The sequence below is a fragment of the Dendrobium catenatum genome, unplaced genomic scaffold (genome assembly GCF_001605985.2).
Source record: "Dendrobium catenatum unplaced genomic scaffold, ASM160598v2 fragScaff_scaffold_898, whole genome shotgun sequence".
Lineage (NCBI taxonomy): Eukaryota > Viridiplantae > Streptophyta > Magnoliopsida > Asparagales > Orchidaceae > Dendrobium > Dendrobium catenatum.
The window spans coordinates 393,199-411,536 of NW_021319360.1; the positions used below are offsets into that span (position 1 = coordinate 393,199).

The window sequence follows — 18,338 nt, forward strand, 5'->3', positions numbered from 1 at the left end:
ATATATTCGATTTTAGATATACTCAAATGAAAATCTTTAGACTCTAAAGTTGACCTCAATAATTCGAGTTTACCTTCAACTCCCTCTCTAGTATTATATACAAGAAGAATATCATAAGTAAAAAGCATACACCAGGGAACATTCTCTTGCAAATGTCTAGTAAAAACATCTACGACTAAAGCAAAAAGATAAAGGTGCTTAAGGTTGATCCTTGATGTAATCCAACTAAATTAGGAAAATACTTGGTCAAACCATATTGTGTTTGAACACAAGTAACAACTCTTGCATACATATCCTTAATGACTTGAATATAAGCATTATTAACCCCTTTCTTTTCTAGAACTCTCCATAGCACTTCTTTTGAAATTTAAACGTATGCTTTCTCTAAATCAATAAATATTATATGTAGATCATACTTATTCTCTCTAAACTTCTCCATCAACCCTCTCAATAAATAAATAGCTTCCATAATAGACCTACTCGGCATGAATCCAAATTGTTGCCATAAATGAATAGAAGAGACCAAGAAGAAGAAGAAAAAGAGTAACCGGTTGCTCATCAATTTATTGGGGTTCTTTGCTTCTATTATTAATTAGAAGACTCACAACCAACACATTTAGACACAGTTGTGTAAGAAAAAAGGCAAAAAAATGTCAAGATAAGACATTCTGTGGTAACTTTTTTGATAGGTCCTTGCATGGAGAATGTAAAGAGAGCCTATTAGATGCCTGCCATTTTGTTTTGTTTGAGAGGAGAAAGAGGTCAAGCACAACAAGCTCTCCCATGACCATGAATAAATCTTGCATTCTCTTCAGTGTAGACATGAGTTTCTTTCAATAGCCTGAAATTGCCATAAAATAAAATCAAAATTACCAGTTGTTAACAAGACATAATCAGTATATATCTCACAATAAAATAGGGCTTTGCTTGCCCTTGAAGTATGCTACAACTGCGGTTTTAACTGCCAAAAAAAAACAATTTAGAAGTTCCAAAATTATTGCAAGACCGTCATAGTTAGTGTCTACAACAAAGATCTTTTGCTGCTGTTTTGAACTACTGTGGTGAAAAATCGAAACGTTGTGATTTCCGATGGTTTTATTAATCAAAATAATGGGGTATTTGCGGCGGTTAAAACTGTGGCAAATCTACACCTATAACAAGGATTAAAAAGTTGTGAATTATGACTATTTTGCTGTTGTGACAGAAATTTTCACTCATAATGCTTTTTTAAATAGATCAAATAATTTTAAAACAATTTATATTAAATGCACATAATTTTCATTCTTAATTTTAGTATAAAATCCATATAATGTACATACATATCAATATTCATTTATAACTAAAGCTTAATTTGAGACAGCTTTTCGCTACTATTTTTTTATCACTTTTAAAAAATTTTTGTACTAAAAAGATGCTATATAAAATAATAAAAAAAATATCCCAAATGAAACCTAAGATTTCATCTATCAATTTTGTTATTATTTTTTTTCAAATATTCATAAAAAAGAAAGAAAGAAAGAAAGAAGTAGTGGAAGAAAAAATAAAAAAGAAAAGCCTTGGATACTTACGATTGGTGCACACTTTTGTTCATGATGGTGGAGGACACCAGCGACTCTCCATTCAAATAAAGAAGCTCTCCATTTATCCTCTCACCAATCCTTTCGTTTATTAGTTGAGCATTCAGCTCAAATGGCTGATCAGATGCCTTAAACAAATGCAGAAAGAGAAGACGAGCAAGAGAATGTGATAAGCTTGCTTTTACAAATGTCAACCGAAATATTATTACAGAATCAGTATACTTACCATTACCCATCCCCAGGTATCAACAAAAGATGGCACGTGAGCTGTATAGGCAATCACATCTGTGGCAATATGAGTAAATATTTTCATTTTAGTAAATATTGAAATAAATAAAGTAATTTAAATTAGATTTGAACTTGTGAAAATTAAAATAAAGAATATCATAATTGTGCAAATATGTATATAGAGGGCATTCTAATAGATATTGGACAACTGATTTGATTGACATAGAGAGTAAGTTATGGGTTGTAATTATCTTTCTTTAATTATTTGAATTTTTTTATTATTATTTATGATTGAGAATTCATAGACTTTTGCATTCAATATCTTAGGGTCTATTTGATATGACTGTAATATTTTGTAAATGTGATTGTAAAATTATTGTGGGGAAAACAAATCTTTTGAAAGTTGTTGTGAATGTTATAAATATATTCTTTCTGGAAAGAATATGATAGTAGTGTTCTTACAGTTGCCACACAAAAGTAAGGCTTCAATTGAGACAATTTTCTTATTGTTATCTAAAACTACTTTCAAGTATTTTTTTTTAGATCAGTGAAAAAAATAGTGGCAAGAGGTTGCCTCAAAAAAGATAGATTATTCTGTGCGGACAGCAGACGAGAAAAACAATTCGGTTTTGTCTCAATGAACAATCAACACGCTATTACTATTCACAAAGATAAAATCGGACGGTTCTCTCGTCTGGTGTCTGCACAAAATAATTAATCCCAAAACAAAGCATAAATCTTACACAAAAAAGCATCTTCTTATGACAACATGTAATTTATGGAAAACAACAAGAAACACAATTGACAAATAAAATTGACAAATAAAATTGTGATTGCGGTCTACAAAACAAAGTGGCGAGAAAGTTGTTCCAAAAAGGTCCTTAGTTTTGTTTGGGACAGCTTTCTTACTGCCAGGGGCGGAACCGGCTTTAACTTTGAGGGGGGGCAAAAATACAACACAAAAATAATTAAATATTAAAAAAATATATTATATATATAGTTCCGCCCCTGCTTACTGCTTTGTAATGTTATTTTTTAATACAAAAATATCTTAAAAGCAAGAAAAAAAATTGATATATATTTATCCCAAACGAAGTATATATATATATATATATATTCTTATGAGTTGGGATTTTTATTCTATTATATGATATAAAAAAATATTTTAAAAGTGACTTTATTTAGGAGTTTATCATTCTTCATTTTTCATGGAGTTAAGGACTCACATTTAAAGACATGCCGTAAGGTATTATATATTGATGAGAAGACCACTTTGTGCGTGAGAACCCCAGCCGGTCCAGCCTGCATTTATTCAAAATATAAACAAAACTCAAAATAAAATAAAAAGAACACATTATTACATTAAAAAGAGGTCTGATTAGAGGAAAATAAACATTAATTAATATGTCTTGTTAATTATAATTAATTAGCACAGTAATTAATAATAAAGAAAATTACTTGAGTAACAAAGATGCCATGGTGCTGCAGTTTGGGCTTGAGGACTTTCTCGTAGAAGGATTTAGTGTAGAGCTGATAGCATGGACCTCCCTCCATAGGATCAGCCAGATCTCCCACAATCATATCATATTTCTCTTCTCTCTTCTGCAATTCCGCCCTGAAATATAAAAAACCATGTTAATTTATAGCACCATTATTCTTAAATATATGAAAAATCAAAACTTTTATTGCTAAAATTTTATATTTACAATAACCAATTAATTAAGCTCAAAATATAACTACCAATCATTTAATATCTTATATTACTAATAACAAGTACATTATATAATACATATAGGAAGAATTATCCTGATTGTGTGTACACAGTGTGTACATTCATAGTCCGAACAGTTCTTCCCATCTGAACTCTGCACAGAATAATTTCTCCCTAAATAGATAGACCTTAAGGCTTCATTTGGGACAACTTTTAATCATTTTTTTATTGCTCTTAAGAAATTTTGTATTAAAAAAGCTATTTTAGAAAACGAAGCCTAAATACATACAGGTAAAAGCCCCACAAAATTTTTGTTTGGGATCGTTTTCTTACTGTTATCTAAATCAGTTTTTAATACAAAATTTTTATTTTAATTAAAAAATTATTTTAAAAAGCAATCTGAAAGTTGTCCCAAATATGAGAAATTATTTTGTCAGGAGATTGGACACCGAATGCCGTTCAGAGACCGACTAGAATGTGCCATGTCAATGGTATCGAGCTACGGTACCAAGTGGCACCGAGCAGTACCGAACAAAAGGTAACGTTGTGTATTCTGACAGGTCTCCAGACGACGTTCATAGTCCACATGAAATAATTAATCCCCAAACTTAGCCTAAATCTTGATGCGTTGAAAGAGGATTTTCTCACTTGGCATCATTGATGACGAGGCAAAGCTTCTCATTGGCGAAGGCCTCGCTGTTCGCAGTCAGATGGCGCCGACAGAAGTCCACCACCACCTGCACACCTCCCATTTTTTAAATTAACAATTTTTAATATAAAAAATTTTTCATAAACATAAACTTATAAAATTAAAAATAATATTTTCAAGGCAGATATTATTGTCGTAAAAAACATTAAGAAATTAACGTCTTCAAAAAGATGGAATGCACGTCAGCTTACTTTTGGGCAAAGGGGATTCTATGGTGCGCTATGCACTTAAATTATAGAATTTTAAATGTTTTTGTATTTATTATGCAAACAAAATATTTGATACTTTACACTCCAATAAAAAAAATAAAAAAATGGTTCAATATATTTTGACTATTATTAATCTTTTATTTATTAAATAGGTATAATTAAACTTTTAGTTGATTAATTTTACTTTATAGGGGAATTAACATTCATATAACTTTATTTTTATGATATTTATATATTTAACATCAAAAACATTAATATTATATGCCTACCACTTATATACAAATTTAATATCAAATATATAACTCCCATATTTCATTCCTACCACTCATATCATTATAAACTTTAATATTTTATTTCATGCATCCAAATTTGTTCCAGGGTGATAGATATATAATATTAATGTTTTGCGTATTATATATGTAAAAAGTAGTATGCATATAAATCCCCCTTATTTTTAATCTAAATATTTGATCCTGGTATTCTCTTATAACTTGCATCAGGGTGGGCTTGAAATCATTAGATTTGCTTTGAGATTAGTGCTACATACAAAGAATTTGTATTAGACTAATCTGATTGTAAATCGGACGATTTTTAAGTTCATCTTGATATAATTTCTATGAAAATATTTTAATAATCAGCGACAGACCAAGGAAGAGCTCAAGGTGAGAAATTATCAATTTTGATTATTTTTCTTGATAGAATAAACATTTTAACTATTTTACTATCTCACTAAATGCATTCACCCAAAAATTATAAGGCTTCGTTTGGGGCAACTTTCTTACTATTTCTTAAAACTGCTTTCTAATACAAAAATTAAAATTTTGATAATAAAAAGCTGCTTTAAGAAGCAGTAAGAAAAATGTCCCAAAAGAAATCTAAGACAAAACTTTTATTTTGTCGATTCTCAAAATAAAGAAAGGGTGCATGATTTCCCACCTAATAATTTTTTATCAAAGTCCCTGAAAATTATATTTATTTAACTAATAAAAATCCGTTTTAGTAAAGATAGAACAAGTAAAATTGAAGAAAATAACCTCATCAATGTCGCACATTACAACTCTCTCAATGGTTCTGTGCTTGAGTGCCTCTCTTGCGGCGGACCCCTCCCCACCTCCCATAATAAAAACCGCTTTTGGCCTGCAATAATATAATCATTATTAATTAAAACTATACTTAACAAGTAATAGAAAATATTAAATCAAATAATAGGACTAATTTAATATTTAAATTATATAAGAAAGAATACATATTTTAAATAAATTAATACTAATAATATTTTAATGTAACTTAAATATTTAAATATTTTATAAATAAATATAAAAATTTAGATGTTAAATATATAAATACATAAAAATTCGGTGGTATATATATATATATAAATTTAGATGTTAATGGTGCTCGATAAAATTATTTTATTTCATTAGTTCATTTTTTTAAATAAAATTTTATGAAAAAAATATAAAAAAATTAGTGCCAAATTTAATTTATATTGCAATTTAAACACATCAAATCAAGTAAATTTTAAATAAAACAATTGGTTGCGAAAATATAATTATTTCTGAGGTTCTTCTTAAAATTATTGGAATAAATAAATTACAATTATCACTGAAAATTAGGTTGATAAAAGAAAAAAAAAAAAGCAAGGAAGAACTTGCTTAGGGTGGCATAATAAGGCAGGATGAATCAAGCATTCATGGTAGATGAACTCATCCATCTCTGTGCTCTGCATTTTCCCATCAATCAATAGAGCCTGAAAATTGACATAAACAAATCATTATCATCATTTTAATATAGTTTTGTTAGAGTGTCATTATCATTATTATATTATAATACAACTATTGTTAATGATAGAAGTGTCAATTCGGATTGAAGGGTCGAGTTTGGATCCGATTGAAATTGATCTAACTAAAATATTTGACACAAATACGACCTACGTACTTATTATATATATTATAATTTTTTTTAGATTAATATGACAAGATATGAAATAAGCATATACGTGAAAAGGTTTGAATAGTTCCAGTGGAAGTAAGATTAGATAGAGACGCCTTAGACGGTTTGGTCACATAAAATGACGGCCTTCTAATGACCCAATTAGGAAAGTAGATATATTATATTTGACTTATGTTAAGAAAGATAAAGGTAAACCTAAAAAGACTTCGTTATAAAATATTAGAAATGACATTTCAATAGATAGCCCTTGATTGGCTGCGGATGGTTGTAGAAAGCTTCATGGCACTTCCTAAGTCTGATTGGTTTTTATTTTGCTGAGTTTTTTGGCACAATTGCAGCTTTTGTAGCGACTTCTCCTTGTTGAGGTTGTTATTCTTTTGATGTATTTTTCTTGTAATTTTGTTTGGTTTTGCTGGAGCTTGGTTGTAACCTCTACTTTAGTGAACAAATTTGGGTTAATCCCTTAAAATAATAATAATAATTAAAAATAATATTTTTTTATTAGATTTAAATGAGAATTAAACTTTTAACAAGGCACAATGGAAAAAAAGATTCATGTAATCGACCCAACATAATGGGATAAAGACTTGATGATGATATTGATGATGATATTGTTCTTGTTAATATGACCATTTAACTTAGATAAGACATTTAATTCAAAAATATGATTTGTTTAATCAGAATTTGACTCGTTTAACTTAAGCCTGAATAATAATCAGACCAATTTCGAGCCTAGTTTGAATTTTTGCACTAACATGAATAATATCAAAAAATGAATCGGTTCAAAATTTCAAATATTAAATTGACCCAAATAATAATCACCCGAATTTTCAAGTTATTAGGATTGGATTATTGATTATGATTTTTAATTGACACTCCTATTAATGCATTGCAAAAACAAATCACAATGGAAAAGTGAGTCATGAAATACAATTAACCTTCCCAAAATGCTTGGTGTCAAGTAGAGCTATGTCTTGGTATTTGCTCGTCCCTCTATGAAGAACACTAACCAAAATCAAAGAAGTAAACTTAGTGATTCCTTCAACTAAAGAATCATTATATAACTTAGTATTTAAAAAATACGACGATCTATTTACTGAGCTGATCAATTCAAAGAAAGATAATATTGTTGGAAGCCATGCTTCAAAACCTTACGATCACCTGTTCAAAGAGTAGCACAGCTTAAGATCATCGTCGACTTCTTCCTCGTACCACTTCTGCTTTTCCTTCTCAGAGCTTCCATTGATGAAGTAGACATCCTGCACAGCTGCTTCGCCCATCCCTCCTTCCAAAATAACAAGTATACAGAAAGTAGAGAGAGAGAGAGAGAGAGAGAGAGAGAGAGAGAGAGATGCTGGAGATGTTGGGAGAACTGGCAGTCTACTTATAGAGTGATAACAAGAACTAAGAAGCATATAAGTGGAGGGAAGCAGCACACAGGAAAAGTAGTAGAGAGAGGAGAGAGGGGTGTGACAATTTGCTTAGCTTTTTCGTTGTGCAGGATGGTAGTGCATGTGATGTTGGATGGTTAATATTTATAAGAATGTTGAGCCATATATAAGTAGATAAATAAAAAAATAATCATACAAAATCTTTTAACATTCACGAATTATTTGTTTGTATTTGATTAATTCGAAGATTTTTAGATAAATTTTTTCTCTCTCTCTTTATATATATATATATGGGCAGAACCAGTCTTAATTTTTAGGAGGGGCAAATTTATAAGTAAAAGTGTAGACTTTTTTTTTTCATAAAGATCCTTATAACCAAAATTATTTGTTCCGAGGGCGTTGCCTGTCGACCCCCATTTGTTCATATCCTTGATCATTGTACGCTTAGCATATATGTCAGAGGTTCAAGGGGGCAGCGCCCCTTGGTTGGGTTCGATATTTTTGGTTGTAAGGATATTTTTAGATTCTCTTTGGTATTTCTCTTTGTATTTGATTTATCGTTCTCTAACAATAACATCTCTACACAATGTGTTTAATTATGTTGAGACAATTGCCTAAAGACCATAGTATTTTAGAACTTTTAGGGGGGACAATTGCCTAAAAATCCTTATAATAAAGATTAAAAAATACATGAAGGGGGATAAATTACATAAAGAATCATATAAACCTATATAAGATAGATCCGCCCATATATATATATATATATATTCTCTCTTTTATCTTACTTAGTATTTGTATTTAAAAAACTATACCCAGACCACAGGTCCAGCACTCACTATAATGATCAAAATGCCGCATGTCACCAACGCACTAATTAATTTCATCTACGTCTCCACGACATGCCACGTGGTATATCATTGCTTACTAATGGCACGTGGCACAAGCAGCTGAAGTTGAAGACTAACTCAAAATGTCCCTTTTTTTTTTTTTGAAAAATTATAGGAGATTTCTCCTTATTCATAAAATAACAGTATATGTATATAGAGAAGCCTCCCCAAAAGGCAGACGCAATCAGCAAAACAATGTGATATCTAAACGTTGCAAATAATAACCTCTAAAAGTGTCAAAGAGCATAAAAATAAAATAAAAATAGAATAAAGGTAAATAGTCAACAAGACTCGGGTAAAGAGGAAATTATTCTGTGCGGATACGGACGCAGTTCGGAGGCAAGTCAGAATGCGCCATACTATCTGTTTGTTGTGTATCGAGTGACGTGGTGCATTCTGATTCGTCTCTGGATGGTCCGGCGTCAGCACTGAATAATTTCTCCAGGTAAAGGCCAACCTTTCTGTAAAAGATACACATATTGGAGAAGGCTCACCTGGTTGCCAAGGCTACGGACCCTCCATTAGAGGCAACAATCCCAAAATTACATAGAAAAAATTATGTAAGCACATGACAATAGAAATAGTCCATCCAAAAGTTACTCAACAAAAATAGAGAAGAGGCTAAGAGATGTAGCATCATAAATTAAGCATCCATAATCATAAATAAGGAGAACCATGATAATTGAAAATGCCTCCAAGGTTGCCATTGCAAAGCCGAGACCATCCGAGGAGAGGGAGGAAAGCAGCCACATCATAAAAAAAAGCCCCAACATACAAAATGAAACACCCCCAGAAAAATCAAGAGGACAAATAAATCCCAAGGCACCAATAGCAGCACGCTCGCAATCTAGAAGATCCAGAGATAAAACGCAACATAGTCGGAAAAAAGAATTCATAAAAAAAGTCTAAAACATCTTTCATGAATTTTCCAACAACAATTTTTGGTTTTAATAGCCTTTCTAATCAATAACAAACAAGTATTGATAAAGGAATGAGAATCACCATTCCTTTTACTATTACTTTCACGCCAAATGTAGTAGATGGTAGCACAAATAGTCAAACATGAGTCACTTTTAGAGTTTATATTAGCTTAGGATATCCGTTAATGCAGTTAAAGATTTTAATTATGTTAAGTCTAAAACGAAAAAAATAGTAGCACCAGGGAAGACAATCATTTTTAAAATGTTAAAAGAGAAATCACATTCATAGAATAGGTGAGAAACTGATTCACCACAACTCTGACAAAGGGGACATAAAGGGTCTACTGGGATGCTCCTTCAAAGAAGTTGGTCAACAATTTTGAGGCCACCTGGCATAGCAAGCCAAGCCAAAAAAAAAAGTGAACCTACAAAAATCTTTTATGCCAAATAAATTTAAGCCTGTTAACCTCCTCATAAATTTGATAATAATACTTAGGAAATCTTTTAGAAGTATGATTTTCAATATTACACCACAAAGGCAAATCAACTTTAGCATTAGAGAGATTAATAATAAAAATAGAGTTATGCGGGAGGGGATCTTGCGAATTAGACCTAACCTCAACAGAGATAAAAGAAACCAAAGTAGAATTAGAAGGAAGAACAACAACATACACAACTGAGAACTCATCGAAAGATTTCCCAGCACCCCAGGGATCCCACCAAAGAGTAATTTTTTTTCCATTAGCAATCTTGAAGGAAATATTAGGTTTAATCAAACCAACCATCTTGGTCAAATGCTTCAAACAAGTAGAAGCTTTCTTAGAGATAGGCTTCTAGAAGGAGATATAAAAGTCCTTAAACCAACAACTAAAGAGAGAGTCAGAAGAGAGGCATCTCCAAATTAAAGAAGAAGAATATGCATGAATTAAGGTAGAGATGGAAGGAAGACCAAGACAACATAAATTCATAGGAAGGCAAGTATTCCTCCATGAGACAATATGATGCTTTTTACCTTGAGCATGACCATCAAAAAAGGAATATGGCATAACACTTACCAATAAAATTATAATAAGATTTAGGTGTAATGGATACCCTTATCCAATAGGTAATGGTGTTCCAAATGTTAAACTTTATAAAATGAATTCTCCCAATAAAGAATAAGAGTTTAGCCTTCCAACCCCCTATCATATTAACAATTTAAGGCAAGAAGGGAGAGAAATTAGCCACTCTAAGTTTCATAGAGGTAATGGAAATTCCTAAATATTTAAAGAACCCATCACTCGAGGAAAGCTTAAGAAAGTCAACAATGCTCTTGTGGTTGATGGTGTCTTTTGAGAAGGAAAGAACATATTGTCATGCATGATTAAGTCTAAGCCAATAAGTATTCTTAAAGGAAAGGAAGTTATTATCTAAAATATGAGCATTATCAATAATGGCTTTACCAAATATCATCATGTTATCAACGTAAAGTAAATGAGAAATGGAAGAACCAACATGACAAAAGCTTTACAAAGGAGAGGACCTATTGCAACTATACATAAGATTAGAAAACACATCCATGATTATGCTAAAAAGATAAGGAGATAAGGGACAAATTTGCCTAAAATAAGATTAAGAGTTTGAAAACCTATGCAACCCCCCATTGTAGCAAATGGGAAAAAGGAACATCATGGATGCAAGTATGAATCCAAGAAACAAAAGCCTCCGAGGAGCCTTTTCGAAGCATCATATGAAAAAGAAAACTTCATGAAAGTGTCAAATGCTTTTAAAATGTTAATATAGCATGAAAATATTTAGACTTTCCTTAGAAATTAAATTTAGAAAGGATATCAAAAGCAAGAATGATATTATCAGTGACAATTCTCTTATTGATGAACCTAGATTGGCTAGAATGAATAATAGAATGTATGACAAGTTTGAGCCTCAAAGCTAATATTTTTGTAAGAATTTTGTAGAAGGTGTTGCACAAGGAAATAAGTCTATAATCTTTGATATGGGAGGCATGTGGGCCTTTGGGGATAAGGGCAATAGTAGTAGCCTTAGTTTTTTTGGGAGAAAGGAGGTGAGAAAAATGTTTAATAGCCTTGTAGACCTTGTTGCTAATAATAAGCCAAAATTTCTTATAAAACTCAAAGGTGAAGCCATCACGACCAGGGGTAGAGGAGTTAGGACTAGAGAAAATTACTCTTTTAATCTCATCATCAATGACAGGAGCAATAGGGAGATTGTCAGGAATCTTAAAAACATGAGAAGTATAATTAAACAAATTAGTAAAATGATTGATTGGAGAAAAATTGATATCATTGGGGAAGAGAAGCACCCATCTGTAGTAGTAATACTCTTAATAACATTATAATTCTATATGAATCTATTTTCTAAGAAAAAAAAAATCAGATCATCCTCACCATAAAGGAGCCACTTAACCTTGGCCCTTTGGAAAATCCAAGAGGCCAATGAATCATGAAGTTAAGAGAGCTTTTCATTAATAGTATTCAACTGAGAATGGAGGGAATAAGATAGAGGATTACTATTAAGTAAATCTAAACAATATTTTTATTAAATTTTCATATTAGAGACTGGGTAGCAAGGAGAGAACAAAAATGATCAATGATTAGATTTAATTTTTCTTTTAAGATTAATATTTATATTATACCAAATATTAATAGGATCACCATTAAAATTCATTAAGATAGAAGAAGCGAGAGCATCCCAATAATCATGATGTTTAAGCCAAAAGTTTTTTAATATGAATCGATGATTAACAAACACATTATTGTTTAAATCAAAAATCAAAGGGGAGTAATCAGAATATAAAGGGCCTTCCACTTTATGAAAGGAAAGAAAAATTATCAAGCCAAAAGTCATTCACCATCACCCTGCCAAGTTTAATATGAATGGGGTACTCGAACAACCATATGATTATACCATGTGTAAAACAAGACCAAGGATGCCAAATCATGAATATCATTAAGCTAAATCATATTATTAAAGGTCCAGAGTTATTAAAGGTCCAGAATTAGAAGCATAAATGAAAGTTAAATAGATAAAAATATAATCAGTAAACCAAGTTTCTCCCTGAATAAATTGGTTATTCATGCAAATAGTAATGAAATTAACATATATATCATTCCACTTGACCCAAATATGGCTAGAAGAGTTAAAAATCATAGTTATTATGCTCATTATCTATATCAAATACCTTATGAAAAGTTGAAAAATCAAGCATCAAAAAGAGCAATTATGAACCTAACTTTCGAAATACAAAGTAAATCAACTTTATGAAAACCTACAAAATACTTACACATCATAACTTTATATGGGCTATTAAAATCACGAACATTCCAACATTCCAAACAACAATGTTAGGTTTAATCATTGAGTCTTAGAATTTATTTGGGATCTTAAATTTTTGGCAACCTTATATTTAGTATTAATGTACCCCATAGAAGTTTTAGCATTGTTAAGTAAAATAAATTTGTTATAGGTATGTAGGCAATTAGAATCCCCACAATAGTTGAAGAAATAATAGATGATGAAAGGGGATCTACAAAAGGAAACTCAAAGTTAGGGATAACAACAAGGATATAAGAAGAATAGAAGACTCCTTCCTCATAAGAATGGAAGAGGGGTTCCACTTGATCCAAAATTTGGCTAGGTTGAGAAATCTAAAAGTTAAAACAACTATTTTCATTATCAAAATCTTGTGACTAGCTAAAAACTGATTGTCATACACCATTGAAAGATTGAAAATTGTCTCCAAAATACAAATAAAGTCCATATTGAATTGATTAGAAAATTTCTTATAGATAAAAATTTTATCAGGGCTATTGAAGCCCCTCATAATCTACACTGCATTGGAGGGCTAGATTAGTGGGATATTTGGGATTTATTATTAGCCTCTTTGGCCTACTTAGCTCTAGTATTTTTTGATACTAGGAATGTAGTATAATGAGGGGAAGGCCTGACATTTGCACTAATAGCATCAAAATTGGATAGGGAATCTTTTTTTTTTTTTTTTTTTTTTTTTTTTTTTTTTTTTTTTTTTTTTTTTTTTTTGAGGAGAGTAATGGGTCATCTTGATATATATAATAGGTTATGAAGGCAAATTTAGGTTATGGATATGAGTGCTTTCAGATGGGGAGGATAAAGTTATTGACTTGAAGGATGTGGTGGGTTGAATGGGTGGGGAAGGAGGTGGGGGTGGAGGAGCTTAAGGAGTTTTTTGGTTGGTTGGAGGTAGAACAGATGGGGGAGTTGGAGGGGAGGAAGGTGGAGGATTGCAATGTGTTTTAGAAATGTTTTTCCCTGGGTTAAAAGATGAGGATTTCTAACAAGGTCTATAACGAACACTTCTCCCATGGTGTTGGGTTTCCAAGTTGTAAGTGGTTAGGGGTTTCTTGTGATATAGGTTTGAGGAATGGACATAAGACCCACAAAAATCGCTTGTGGTAGGTTTCTATTCATAGATAACATTCAAGATTTGATGCTTCCTAGCAATCGAAATCACAATGAATCCAAAAGGGGGGATCCATTATGAACTTGAACGCAAACTCTTACAAAAATGAGTCTCATTTTATGACTCATAAGCTTATCAACAACCAAAAAGACTCTTGTAGTGCTTAAAATATTGGAAATCCCATCAGGATTCCAACACACTAAAGGAAGAACTTGTATTCTAATCCATAATGGAATCGAAGAAAATTCATCCCTTTTAGGGCTAAAATATGGAGAACATTTTTGCAAGATGAAAGGCTTACCAAAGAAGAATTTGGGGCTGCTCGAGAAAGCCATTTGTAATTCTTCAAGAGTAGAAAACTTTGTCAGAAAAAAAAAATCATTAGAGAGGGAGAGCGGGTTAAGAGATCCTTTTAGTGTCAAGGTGAGGTTAATGGAAGCCAGGAGGGAGTCGTAGAAGGGAGACAACTAATTGAGTATCCAACAAGGGAGAGACCCCATTCTAGGGCACCTTCCAGAATTTATAATTCTTAGAAGGAAACAATGTTCTATGTAAGGGGATGAAAAGTGAGGGGAAAGTCTCCGATGGTGGGGTTTCGGGCAAGGAAAAGGTTTTTCCAAACCTATTGGTTTGTAGGAGATAGGTTAGAATTTTTGAGAGTGAAGGTGGCCAAGGGATGGGAAATATTGAGCAATGAAGGTTCTACAAAAATATATTAGGAAGGTGATTGGGAGATTTTGTGGGGGTGAGGGGTGGGGGGGAAGGAAAAATTAGGTTGGCCCTGCCGGAAGAGGAGAGGGAGGGTAAGAAAGGAGTTAGGGATTTTTGGGATGAGAAATTTTGTTATTTATTTTTCATAAACTATATCTTCGCAAAAAATGACTCCATATGTTCTATAATTAAAAAAGGCAATAATTTATGTTACATGATCAAAATATAAATCTAAATAATTTGATTAAGATAAATTTTTTATATTAATATATTATAAATTAGATCATGATTATTTTATTTTTATTTTGAGATAAAAATATTTATTGTAATTTTGAAAATAAATTAATCAAAAGTAAAACAATTTATTTAAAATATATAGAAGAATTCTCAATATAATTTTCTAATTTATATAAACATTGAAAAAAATATTTATAAAATGTAAAAAATTAAAATAGTTTTATTTTAATATATATATATAGGCATTATAAAAAGACCGCTCCATGATCAAGAGTTTCTGACACATTATTTCTCCAAAAATGTCGTGGGGTCCACCATGTTTTCAACGTTGTATGGTTTTTTGTATGATCAGGCGCGTGGTTCATTTGGACCCAACATTTCCTCGCCGACATGGAAATAGAAGGAAGCAGGAAAATGGAAAGCATGATTTGTAGGTTTTTCTTTGTTTTTTTCTTATAAATCAATTGTTCATTGTAATTATTATTTTTGAAATAAAATTGGGTATGTTTTTTCCCTATTTTTTTTCCAAAAAATGTGTGGTCCGCTCGTGCCACGCATTCCACGGTATGCTACATTCGTTTTGGCTCCAAGTCAGCTGGTTCCGAAGGCGGGCCGGAAATTTCTGAATCACAAGGTGGTTTTTGTCGTTATGAGGTAGCATCTGATAATGAAGCTTTTTATTTTAATAATATTAATAATAACATAAATTATTATTATTATTATTATTATTATTATTATTATGTTCTAGAATATTTAAAAAATAAGGAAAACTTATTATTTTAATATTACAATTACAATATTTGTTTATACACAAATAAATATTCAAAGTATGCAATGATTGTTAAATTCTCAAGGGATTTATAGACATACAACATAATTTAAGTATTTATATATTTAACATTTAAATTTTAACATTTACTGAGAACATTAATGCCAGTCATATCAAAATTTAAGCGTGAAAATTTGTTTACTTTAAAAGAGTTGTGTGGTATGTATGCAGGCATGGGCGGAGGGATCTTGGCTGCATGTGTCATAAGAGTTTAAAGCAAAGAAATATTTATCACTTTAATAGGAACGATTCATAGTAGATTTGATTCTTTTGATATGGAGTAGAGTGTTGGAAACAATTTGAAACCTGAGATAGCTTTGATATATTGGATAAATTTCTCGTCTCTTAGGAAGAAAATGAACATTCTCCACTCATCTAAATATTTTTTATGGCTTCAAAAATAAGATCAAGTTCACCATTATGTTGTGAAATGTGAAAGCTAGTAGTATAGATTATTTTTTATAAGAAAAGTAAGAGATTGAGGCATAATTATTTAGTCACCATTTTTACTACATTTAGTATATATATATTAAAAAAAAATAACTTTTAGAAAATTCTATACATACAGCTCGAAAAAATAGACGTTACGCTCTGGTGCTCGGGTGATTTAGGGTTTTTGGTGATCTTCGCCGTTCGGGGTGGTTTTCTTCACTGTTTCCAGTGGATTTCTTCGGTCATTCCGATCTTCGCTCCTGGTTTGTTGTTTTGCTCTGTTTTTTTGGCTTTCCGAGTTGAGTTTTTCTTCGTTTTCCAGTTGTTTGGGGGATGACGACCCCGTCGTCATCTTCCCTCCATCTACGGTTGTACCAACTAGTAAGACTTGGTCTTTTAAGGATATTCTTGCGGGTGCATCTTCTGCTTCTTCGCAAGTGAAATTTGTGCAAACTTCATTTAAAGGGTGTCCGGCTCTTATGTTTGATGATTCTGTGGTATCTATGCTTGCCGCTCCTTTTGCTCTTACTTTGGTTGGAAAATTTTCGCTTAAGCGTCCTAATCTTGACATTATCAGAAATTTTTTTCTAAATCTTAAGCTTTCAGGTTCTTTCCATATTGGTCTGCTAGACCCGAGGCATGTAGCCATTCAGCTCAGTAACGACCTGGATTATAGTCATATTTTTTCTAGGAGAGCTTACTACATTCAAGCATGTCAAATGCACATTCTCAAATGGACGCCTGATTTTGATGTTAGGGAGGAATCGCCTATTGTACCGGTTTGGGTTTCTTTTCCTAATTTAAGGCTTCATTTTTTAATTCGCAAATTCTTTTTGGTATGGCTTCTATTCTTGGGAGGCCATTACAAACCGATCAGGCTACGGCTTCTGTGTGTCGTCCCTCTGTGGCGAGCGTTTTAGTGGAACTCGATATCTCTAAAAAGCACCCAGCTGAAATGTGGTTAGGATTGGAACTGAACGGGTATTTTTAGAAAATTGAATTTGAAAACCTGCCTATTTTTTGTAATCATTGTAGGATGCATGGTCATAATATGGCAGATTGTTTTAAGCTTCACCCGAATTTAAAAAAAGAAAAAAGTTAAACCCAAAGCGATTTCTTCCAAAGCTTTAGACAGTATTCCTATGGTAAGAAGTAATGAGGCTCAAAATCTGAGTAAGGAAATTGTTGATGGTAAAAGCGATTGTAATCTGGTTCTTAGTGGTGAGGATTTGCAGCAAGCTCTTACTGAACAAAAACTGAAGGAGTTTCATTCGAACCCTTGTGGGGAAATGCAATCCAAAATTCCTGTTGAGGAATTATCGGATAGTATCGATATTTCAAATTTACCTAATTCTTTATGTATTTCTAATGCCAATTTACATGCTACCGTTCCGATGTCTTCTAATGTGTTTGATTTACTTGTTTTTGTGCCTTCTAAGGATCCCGAGAAGGAGAAGGTGGATGGAGACATTACTTGGGAGGTTGTCTTACCTATTGAAAAAGTGCCAATTATAAATAAGGAGAATTTTACTTCAAATAAGGGGGAGGATTATTTTTTTGCGGAGGCAAATTTGTTAAGTGGTATGGAGCACTCAGGTAATATAAATGATAGTAATTTCTATTCTAATGACTCTTATTTAAGTGATGCTTACACTGATACGGATGAGCTTCAAATGTTGGCTAAATGTTTTGCAAGAGATGATAATGATTTAAGCTTCTCTAAGAGCCATGGTAAGAAAGGTAGAAAATTAAAGCCGGTTATTATACATTCGCCTAGAAATATTCGCTCTCATACTTCCCACTAATTTCTGTTTTTATGTTTAATGCCATTATTTGGAATGTGCGGGGAGTGGGTTGCACTTCTTCTAGGATTCGTGTTAAAAACTTATTTCCCATCTTCCAATCTATGGAGGATTTTAATGGTATGATTATGGATTGTAATTTGTTTGATATAGGTTTCACTGGCAATAATTTTACTTGGAATCGTGGGCATTTATGGCAAAGATTGGATAGAGCTCTTTTTAATGATGCTTGCATTCATTATTTTGAGTCTACTAATGTTGAGCATTTGAGTAGGACTCTTTCTAA

The 18,338-nt window shown here is 31.9% G+C and overlaps 1 protein-coding gene across 1 annotated transcript; it reads right to left on the reverse strand.

The window, feature by feature from the left end:
* Positions 1-530: 530 nt before the first annotated feature.
* LOC110110528 (thermospermine synthase ACAULIS5) lies at positions 531-7,897 on the reverse strand. The gene is made up of 10 exons (XM_020842050.2): positions 7,549-7,897; positions 7,326-7,392; positions 6,090-6,184; positions 5,469-5,571; positions 4,165-4,253; positions 3,264-3,420; positions 3,032-3,107; positions 1,804-1,862; positions 1,569-1,705; positions 531-841 (listed from the first exon to the last, which is right to left on the reverse strand). Exons 1-10 carry the CDS (start codon positions 7,800-7,802, stop codon positions 763-765), a joined length of 1,116 nt encoding a protein of 371 aa, XP_020697709.1. The 5' UTR covers positions 7,803-7,897; the 3' UTR covers positions 531-762.
* Positions 7,898-18,338: the final 10,441 nt, after the last annotated feature.

Excerpts from the sequence above, each read along its gene's own strand:
- LOC110110528 (XM_020842050.2), bottom strand. The coding sequence starts at position 7,802 with ATGCTTCTTAGTTCTTGTTATCACTCTATAAGTAGACTGCCAGTTCTC. Across the intron at positions 6,185-7,325 it reads ACACCAAGCATTTTGGGAAG|GCTCTATTGATTGATGGGAA; the intron begins GTTAATTGTATT and ends GTCAATTTTCAG. Across the intron at positions 4,254-5,468 it reads TAATGTGCGACATTGATGAG|GTGGTGGTGGACTTCTGTCG; the intron begins GTTATTTTCTTC and ends GGAGGTGTGCAG.